Source organism: Capsicum annuum, chromosome 1 (genome assembly GCF_002878395.1).
Source record: "Capsicum annuum cultivar UCD-10X-F1 chromosome 1, UCD10Xv1.1, whole genome shotgun sequence".
Lineage (NCBI taxonomy): Eukaryota > Viridiplantae > Streptophyta > Magnoliopsida > Solanales > Solanaceae > Capsicum > Capsicum annuum.
In genome coordinates this window covers 60,611,452-60,622,270 of record NC_061111.1, presented here as the reverse complement: position 1 = coordinate 60,622,270, position 10,819 = coordinate 60,611,452, and the positions used below count along the sequence as shown (strand labels likewise).

The following is a 10,819-nucleotide window of genomic DNA, read 5'->3' as shown; positions in this document are numbered from 1 at the left end:
TTTTCTTCATTTGTGACTTGCACTATTATGCCATGGAGTGCCTCACTTTGTATGCTTGAATTCTTCAACTTTAATTCTTTTAGCTGAAATAAAAAAAGAGCGCTAGCAAACGAGAGAATGAATACGGTTTTGCGACTTGCCTATATAAGAAGCAATAGAATGGTTCCTTAGCATTACAATTCCACCCCATGGTTTTCCAGTTCTGTTATAATTAGTTCTATTTTAGTTTATGGTTTTGTGGCACTTGTTCACTAAAAGTGGCATGGTTGCAGCTGTCCTTGTATTTATTGGGCTGTTGATGTGTAATGGCCAAATGATCACATTTGTCTTTCTTTCTAACTCTGCACATACACACATCATAGGCGAATTCATAATTTAGAATTACTGAAATTAGATTAATGGCCATATATTGATCGATTAAATATATAATGTCGGATATATGTATGTTAACTCTAATCACTCGGGTTATGGTATATTTTGATTATTCTATGATATTGTTGCAAGAACCGAATATAAAGCTACTTTAATTGTCGATCACTTTAGTTGATCGTCGAACCCACTTTAATCCACCTCTAATACACAAACATCTTATATAAGTGACACCACCCGTTTATGTTTTTTCATGGCCTTAATTAACCATTATCCATCACTATGTAGAATTGATTATGCCCCTAACCCTCTATATTGAGAAAGCTCACTATACTTTCACATATTGGTATATATATTTTTCTAAAGTACTATTTTGACACTATTTTCTTCTTTTCCCTCAAATTGTTGGAGCTTCTTCTAATATTGGAGTTTGCTATGGAAAAATTGCCAACAATTTACCAAAAGATCAAGATGTCATAACTTTATACAAGGCCAATGGGAACCTACTATCCAGATACAAACGTTTTCAATGCTCTGAAAGGAAGTAACATTGAAATAATTCTTGATGTCCCAAATCAAGATATTGAAGCCCTGACCAATCCTTCTAGAGCCAATGGCTGGGTTCGAGATAATATAAGAAATCATTATATATCCAGATGTTAAATTCAAATATATATCTGTAGGAAATGAAGTTGATCCCGGAACAAGTACCGGTCAACATGCGCGATTTGTTGGTCCAGCAATGCAAAATGTTTACACACGTTATCAGTAGCAGGGTTGCAAGATAAGATCAAGGTCTCAACCTCGACATATTCAGGGCTGTTAGCCAACACCTACCCACCAAAAAATAATATTTTTTGCGAAGAATATAAAGGTCTCATTAATCCAATAATTGCATTCCTAGCACGAAATAACCTTCCCAATCTTAGCCAATATTTACCCTTACTTTGGCCATGTTTATAACAAGGCTGATATCCCGCTTTCTTATGCACTTTTCAACCAACAAGGGACAAATTCGATAGCATATCAAAATCTTTTTGATGCCCTTTTGGATTCTATGTATTTTGCTATAGAGAAAGCTAGAGGACCAAATGTGGAAATTGTTGTATCGGAAACTGGTTGGCCTTCGGAAGGGAACCCTTCAGCAACTAAAGAAAATGCTCAAACGTATTATAGGAATTTGGTTAATCATGTAAAAGGCGGGGTTGGGATACCAAAGAAACCAGGAAAGATCATAGAAACTTATTTGTTTGCCATGTTTGATGAAAATCAAAAGCAAGGAGAAGCCACAGAGAAACACTTTGGACTCTTCTATCCCAATAAAACTGCAAAATATGATCTCAAATTTATGTATGCCGATAATTAACAAGGAAGAATGGTATACAATAAATTTGCCTATTTATTTATAACAGTTCAGTTCACTAGTGATTTTGCCCACTTTATGCATAAGCTCGCATGATTTTATCATTTATTTGTCACTAGGTCACTTGTTTCCTCATGTAAACATCATTAGTTTTCCAAGTTTTGCCCACTACAAGATTTGCCTAAGATGTTACATATACTTTAGGGAATCGACATCCTCTTTGAGGTTTACTCAACATCATTTTAAAGATGTAGGGTTTTTCTATACTCAATCGAACGTTGAGGTTGGTCTTATCATCACCTCCAAGGTTGTAGAGAAGCTTTGATATCATACATGTAATAATCTAATACATTAGTGATATTGCTCACTTTGGACAATGCCTAAACAGCTTTAAAATATGTCACTAACAGATAAGGCTTGTTTTCTTGTATAAATATCATTTCATTTATGTTTTGCGGACATGATAGAACACTCAACCAACAAGGTGAAAGTTCAGATACATATCTAACGATCAACTGAGCTATTATGATTTCCTAAAGTTACACAATGATATTGTAAACAAAACTAAATGAAATCGAAAAATGATTAATTGAAGAATCTTTTTAAGCCCATATGGCCATGACAGACATTCCACCAGCACCTAGTAAAACAGCAAGATAAGCCCATGTTTGAAGCTTCATATTGTTCTGCAATTTGGTGCCCATGAATTCATAAGCAAGGAGATCCACAAGTGCCATGTAATTCAATAGACCTGCTGAACATGCATTCAACAATCCCACCACTATGAGTGCTGTTGGACTATCCTCACTATACACATTTGATAATCCTATTCCAAGTGCTATTCCCAATGGTGTTGTTAGTGAGAAAAACGACACCAAAGTAGCTTTCATCTTCATCCCATATTCCCCCTGAACGCAAAAAACAAAATAAACAAAAAGAAAACAATTATGTTACTTGAAATTGAGAAGTAGTTATTGGCATATATACGCGATTCAAATATATTTATATATATACCTGTAGGATGCAACCTCCTAGACCCATTCCTTCAAAAAGTTGATGGAAGCACATAGCAGCTACTAGTGGCCTAATTGTACATGGATTATCAGATGCTCCCATGGATAGTCCTATCACTACTGAATGCACGATAATTCCTAACTCCAAAACCTGCATTATATATATGACCATGACATTCAATTATTAAGGTGAACAAACTTGAAAAAAAGTAACTTCTTTCTATATTCATATGTAAACATCACTCTAGCTACAAGAAAAAGGCATCATACATATACCATATATAATCATATATACAATTATAGGCCTCTCTATAATAGCATTCTTATTATACAACACCACTATAAGTTTATAACACAGTGAAGTTATTATTTGGCGTATCAAATGTTGTTATAACAATCTATCACTATAACAGCCAAAATATTATTTAAATGTCAACATTATTATAGGTGTACACCAGTCAGTTGCTGTAACAGCGAAAAAATCTCAAAACCATTATAAAAGAAGATAGTTAGGAAAAAAATTATACCTGAGCCACAACCCTATACCTAAGCAATTGCGATGCTTTATCTTCACATTTGGCTAGTCCATGAACGTGGCCATTTTGTGACTCCATCTTACCATTATTGTGAACATAATCTCCCCCATTTCCATCTCCACTTTCCAATTTATGCTTCTTAAAGTAACTCATGGCATATGAATCCACACTTAATGTCAAAATAGCCGAAAGCATAGCAACAAACGTGGTAAATGGAAATTTTCTCCAAGGTGTCTCCGGCAAGCACTCTGACCTAAGATCATCGAACGAGTCAGGCAAAACGTGCATGTACCCCGTGGCTAATATAACTCCAGAAGCAAATGCCTTAACCAACACGAATAATTTTGTATCGGGTTGTAACGCAGGAATCGTACGAGAGAAAAGTGGTAAACATACACCAATCATGCTTGTCACAAGAATTGAAGCAATGGCGATGAGTTTCAATTTTAAGGCGTCATTTTTGTTGGCTTTACATCCTTCTTTACCAGTATCTGAACCACATGTTGCTTTACGATTAATTTCAGATGCACTTTTGGCTTTTGATGGAAATGAGACAAGGATGACAATGATGAGAAGAATAGGTACAAATTTAGAAGAAATTGCCATTGGAGAAATTTGGAAAATTAAGAGATTATGTCACAGTAACTTGATGGAATGAATTTTAATATTGATCTAATGGCCTTATAAGAATTTTGAAGTGAAAGAGAGTTGATCAAATGACATTATACCCTTAGAGTTTAATCTAAATTAAGGAAATTCTTTAGTTTTACGAGGGGTAGAATAGAAAAAAATGACAAACTTATGCTATGCGCGTGGTGTCATTCTTTTGATTACGCACTGTATGTTAAAGTCACCATCAATATGTAATTTTACATGTGACTAAGATGACTTGTCATCCTACGTGGCATAGATTTTGGGCCCACATATTCAAAACAATTATACTCCGGTAATTTTTTTTAGGGAAAGGTTAAAAGTATCCCTCTACTATTATTTATTATCAGTTACATTTAGTTCTAATTATGCTATAGGATCAAATATGTTTCTTCTTACCAAAATATATAAAAATATTCCTTATTTTAGCGGTTATCCACATGGCCATGTATTTGGGTGAGGTGGCATGCTAAGTGGCGTCTACGGTCCACCTCACCCAAATATATAATCATGTGGATAACGTTAAATGAGGGATATTTTTGTGTACTTTACGAATGACGGAGACATATTTAACTCTATAATATATTAAAAATCTCTCTCTATATATCTATCTATCTATCTATCCATATATACACATACATATATATATATATATATATATATATATATATATATATATATATAACAATCTAGCATAAGATTATGCCAAGTGACATCTTGAGAAATAGCCGCTTACAATAAGAACCAATTTTATAAAACAAAAAATTATTTTATAGATTATTTAATTATTGCATATTTATGTCATATTATGATTAAAAAATAGCTAAGTTTGACTTCTATTAGATGAAAACTATTAAGATTAATCCCTATTAGATCAAAACAACCTAAATTTTTTCTCAAAATTGTCTTCTTCAATTATACATATTTAAATTCAGTCAAAAGTTTTGTGAGGATTATTATTAATAATATAATTTATGACGCTATAATCATGTATTAGTTAATAATTTAAAATAAAACAATTTATATAGAAAAATTATAATCATTCCAAAATAAAAAAATATTGAAAAAAGAGGTCATCCCTCAAAACATATAAGCAATATAAATAATGATATTATATAAAGAAGTATTTATGATTTTATAACAATTGAGTAATTCAAAAAAGTATTACATGAAAAATAAATTAAGGGATAACCAATTAATAAATAGTAATTAAAGAGTCACTCCAAAATTAAAAATATTATAAAAATAATGTCACTCCTCAAAATATGTACTAAACTAATTTATATATATAAATAATAATAATATTATTCTTTTAAAAAGAACATTTATGACTTCACTGCAATTGAGTAAATCAAGAGGGTATTAATCAAAAATCAATTGAGAGAATAACCAATTAATAATCAAGCAACTTATATGGAAAGTATTATTATAACCAAAGAATCATTCAGTAAACATGCTATGACAAAAATGTCATCACTAAAAATTGTACATATTAATTTAAACAATAATATTATATAAAAAATAACATTTACGATTTCATTATAATTGAGTAGATCAAGAAAATGTCAAGAAATATCAATTAAGAGAATAAAATAATTATTAATCAAACAACTTATATGGAAATGATTATAAAGACCAAAGAGTCATTACAAAATTAAAAATATTAAGAGAATAATCAAGCAACTTATATAAATTAAAAAATTTATCATGATCAAAGAGTCATTCCAAAATCAAAAATATTATGAAAAATATCATCAATTTAAAGATGTTCATAATTAATTTAAATAATAATATAATATAAAATAGAGAAAATTTATGATTTCATTACAATTAAGTAAATCAAGAAAATACCAAAACATATCAATTAAGAGAATAAACAATTAATAATCAAGCAACTTATATGAGAAAGATTATAATGACTAAAGAGTCCTTCCAAAATTAAAAATATTATGAAAAAGATTCCATCACTCAAAATATGTCATGATGATTAATTTAATACTATATTATATAAAAAAAAATATGATTTCATTGCATTTGAGTAAATGAAGAAAGTATTATAAAATATTAAGTAAGAGAAAATCTCATTAGTAATCAAGCAACTTATAATGAAAAGAATTATAATGACTAGAAAGTCATTTCAAATTAAAAATATTATGAAAAAAATGTCATCACTCAAAATATGTTTATAGTTAATATAGTTGTTGTATATTATATATAAAAAAAAAAACATTTATGAACTTTATTACAATTGAGTAACTCAAGAAAGTATAGCAAGAAAGTCAATTAAGAGAATAACTCATTAGTAATCAAGCAACTTATATGAAAAAAATTATAATGATCAAAGAGTCATTTTAAAATTAAAAATATTATAAAAAAGATGTCACCGCTCAAAATATGTTTACAATTAATTTAAATACTATACTACATACAAAAATATTTATAAGTTTACTACAATTATCTAAATCAAAAAAATATTACAAAAAAGTCAATTAAGAGAATAATGAATTAATAATCAAGAAACTTATATGAAAAAAATTATAATGAACAAAGAGTCATTTAAATATTAAAAATATTGTGAAAAAAGATACCATCACTCGAAATTTGTTCACAATTAATTTACTATATTATATAAAAAAATATTTATGATTTCACTATAATTGAGTAAATTAATAAATTATTACAAAAATTTAATGAAGATAATAATCAATTAATAATCAAGAAATTTATAAAAAAAATATTATTATATTTAAAGAGTCATTTCAAAACCAAAAAATATTACGAAAATGATGTCATCACTCAAAATAAATCTTAGGATTTTATACAAATATAGATTGGTCTTTTTAACAAACTGATATGATTTTCTAAATTGAATTAAGATTGAAAAATGGCCTCTTATATATATATATATATATATATATATATATATATATAACACATAAATTAATTTTAAAGCTCTTTTCTCCCTACCCGCTCTTTTTTTTTCTTTAACATCATTAACTCTGATTTTCTTCGAAAATGTCAGGATACAAATTTGATTTATTCAGTCACGGTGATCACCTACCTCCTCATAACCAATCAATAGATACAAATAGCTAAGCACACATCTTTACCAATCTAGGCTATCCTTACAAACGGTCACAACAATACTTATAACTAAGAAAAGTAATTCAACTTGTGCAACAGATTCTGTCAGGATGTAATACCTCTTCCTTGAATGTACAGGTGTGTGGCTATGGCATGACATGTGATGGTAACCGCTACTTTTCCCCTCTTGAACCTCAAGGTATGCCTATCTCTCCAGATATTATAGATACTCATTGCAAGAGTACAACAAATGGCTTCAGCATATGTACCTTTTTTGTCATTGTGCACAGCCACTCCACTTCTTGTTGCCATGTAACAATGCTTCTATTGATTTTCAACCACCACAATAATCTTTTTTCACACCTGATTGCCATACGTACATCTGAAAAACAAGTGATCGAATTATTCTATCTCCTGATAATAGAAAATGCAATTCGATAGGACTTGAATCCCAATCTTTTGTAGTCTCTCTACTTTTGCTAACCTCTATTGCACTACAAGTCATGAACAAACTTAAACCTTGGATCACTAGCTTGTGTAGTGTCAAGCTTTTTCATGGAACCTTAGGTAACTGAAACTGCAAAGCGAGGTATGCTTTTTTAATCTTGGACTTGCCATCTGTATCATATTTCCCAGAAATTGTTGAATGGAGCCCTGAAATAGTTGTTGTGACATGATGAACTGCCTACAGTCTATAATCTTCTGCACTACCCAAGCTGCAAAGTTGGGATTAGGCATCATTTTAAGACTACAATGCCTTATACAGTAATAGTGTACTCACCTGATCTACAAGATATCTTTCTCCATAGATGTAGCCCATAAGTGCTTCAAAATGGCAGCTCTGTTCCATGGTTTGAGATCAATAATACTTAATCCACCTGTTGAACCTGGATAATACATCATTTCCCATGCCAATAATGGATTCTTTGAAAGTTCACCTTGACTTGTCCACGAAAAGGTTTTACACATTGCTTCAAACATCTTAATTACTCTTTTTGGCAAGATAAAAATCCATGTCCAATAACTTTGCATTCCAAATAGTACGGCCTTTATAAGTTGAAATGTACCTGAGTATGATAGTAACTTTATTGACCAACAATTTATCTTTGTAACAAAACTCTCAACAAGAGGTAAACACTATCGGATTGCCAATTTTCTAGTAGAAAAAGAAACTCCCAAATATTTGAAAGAAAGTTTTCCTTTCACATACACCAATTTATGTAATATGTCAGTTCTAAGGCTGCTGTGAATACTTGCCATGTAGATAGGGCTCTTCTCAAGATTATCTTTCAATCTAGATGTATTGGGGAATTTATAAGAAGCTTCTTGCAACAGGAAAATAGATACCAAATCAGCCCTACAGAACATAAGTAGATAATTCGTAAATCATATGTGCATCAATTCAAATCTCCTGCATCTTGGGTGAAAATAGAATTGTCTATTTAGTACCAATTGTAGAACTCGATCTACGACCCCTCAAGGTTAGGAGCACTCAAAAGCATAATTGTCAACGGTGTAATTTATAGTGCCTCCAAGGCATCCATCCAATCATTATCCTTTCAAGTGAGAAAAAGTACACCACACTTATTGATCGATTTTTCTCAAGAATCACATTCGACGAATTTCGGGCATTTCTCTTATTAAAGGAATCGGTGAGTGAAGATAAGATCGGATCTTTAAAGCTGGATTCTTTTTCTTCATCAAGGGTGAGAGATCTGTCTAAGAAGAATAGAAGAGGGATATATCATCGAATCAGATCTTAGAGAAGTCTTGAATTTCCTTGTACAAGTACTCCATTGTTATTACAAAGAGGTATGGAGATATATGACCCCCTTGCCTTAATTCCCCCTACCCTAAAATGGCCTTGTGAGCCCTCCATTCATCATCAGTGAGTAGGTTATTGTAGACACACATTATATTACCCAATTTATGAACTTCTGAAGGAGCCTCATCTTAGTCATCATAGCTCTCAAGAATTATCATTCAATTATATTAAAAGTTTATCAACCATTAGTACACACCTAGGGGATATCAATTTTCTTGTATAGCCTTTAAATAGCTTATGACATAGTTGAATATTATCAAAAATACTCCTCCTCTCAACAAATGTTGACTATGAGCTTCCTATTAAACCATTCAACACCTTTTTCATCTTATTGATCGGAATTTTTGCAACCAATTTATACATTGTAGAACAACAAGTTATAGGTCTAAAGTCTTTCACCTTGGTGGGTGAAGGGACCTTAGGAAGTACTGTAAGGATAGTACAATTCCAAGCCTTCAGTATTTTACCCTTGGAAAAGAATTACTGCACAGTTGCATATACCTTTTCTTTAACCTCTTCCCAATTCCTAGTGAAAATTTCAAAAGGATATCCATCTACCCTGGGACTTTGTCAAGTGGCATTCCTTTAACAGCTTAATCAATCTCCTTTTTACTGACCATTTGTATGAGCATCATTTATTTATCCCTGTCAAGACATGGCCCTTCTCTAATCACTATTAAATTAGGATAAGGCATTTTCTCAACTTTGTCCTCCATAAGGGAGGTGAAAAAAGATATAAATTCTTCTTCCACTTTCTTAGGGTCAACTAAATTTACTCCATGCTCAGTATATATATAGAGGATATTGCATTGTGGATAAAACTATTTTGTCAAACCTGCCAAACTTAGAAATTGTTAAAAAGGTTTAATCCCTAAACTGTATCCTTGCTCTCTGAATAATCACCCAAATCAAATTATGCTAACTTTGCGTACGAGGCAACCCTGTCATAAAATCTATGTTCACCACTTCCCACTTCCAAGTGGGGATGCTAATCTCCTGTAATGCACCACTAGGCCTTTGGTGCTCAACCTTAACCTGCTGCCAATTTGGGCACCTAGCCACAAACTGTAATGTCCCTCTTCATATCACTCCACCAATAGATCTTTCGCAAATCATGATACATCTTGGTGGCTCCTGAATGGATCGAGCATCGCACACCATGCATTTTCGCAAGTATTTTGTCTCAAACCATCGACACATAAAACACATAACCTGCCCTGAAAACAAAGCATACCATCTCCCTCTGGGAAAAAACCTCTACTTTCTGATCTCTAACTACCTCTTTCAACTTAACCAAACTAGGATCCCTAACTTTCTTTTCTTTCACTTCGACAACCAATGAAGATTCTGAACCATTTTGAACCCATGTACTACCTTCAGCCGAATCAACCAATCGAACACCTAATCTAGCAAGCTGATGAACCTCCTGGACTAACTTTTTCTTATCCTCCGCAATATGAGCAACGCTACACATAGACAACCTACTAAGGGAATCTGCCACTACATTGTCCTTGCCCGGATAATACAACACACTCATATCATAATATTTTAACAACTCAAGCCACTTTCTCTAATGAAGATTCAGATCTTTCTGCATGAACACGTACTGTAAAATCCTATGGTCAGTGAACACATCAGAATGAACCCCATAAAGATAGTGTCTCCAAATTTTCAAGGCAAAAACAATAGCTGCCAACTCAAGATCATGGGTAGGAAAATTATTCTCATGGGGTTTAAGCTGCCTAGAGGCGTAGGCTATGATCTTGCCTCTACATCAAAACATAACCAAGTCCAACTCTAGAAGCATCATAGTAAACTACAAATCCATACGGACCATATGTCAAAGTCAAGACTGGGGCAGAAGTAAAACGAGTCTTCAACTCCTAAAAACCCTTCTCACAAAAATCTGACCACTGAAATTTGACTTTTTTCTGAGTCAATCAAGATGTGGGGGAAGAAATAAAATAAAAACCTTCAA

At 32.0% G+C, this 10,819-nt stretch overlaps 1 protein-coding gene and 1 pseudogene across 1 annotated transcript; one reads left to right on the top strand and one right to left on the bottom strand.

Annotated features, from left to right (window-relative positions):
• The first annotated feature begins 229 nt into the window (after positions 1 to 229).
• LOC107854886 lies at positions 230 to 1,735 on the top strand (annotated as a pseudogene).
• A 422-nt stretch (positions 1,736 to 2,157) lies between these two features.
• On the bottom strand, positions 2,158 to 4,222 carry LOC107854877 (fe(2+) transport protein 1). Its single transcript, XM_016699875.2, has 3 exons — positions 3,273 to 4,222; positions 2,747 to 2,896; positions 2,158 to 2,640 (listed from the first exon to the last, which is right to left on the bottom strand). Exons 1-3 carry the CDS (start codon positions 3,885 to 3,887, stop codon positions 2,335 to 2,337), a joined length of 1,071 nt encoding a protein of 356 aa, XP_016555361.2. The 5' UTR covers positions 3,888 to 4,222; the 3' UTR covers positions 2,158 to 2,334.
• Between the last annotated feature and the right edge of the window lie 6,597 nt (positions 4,223 to 10,819).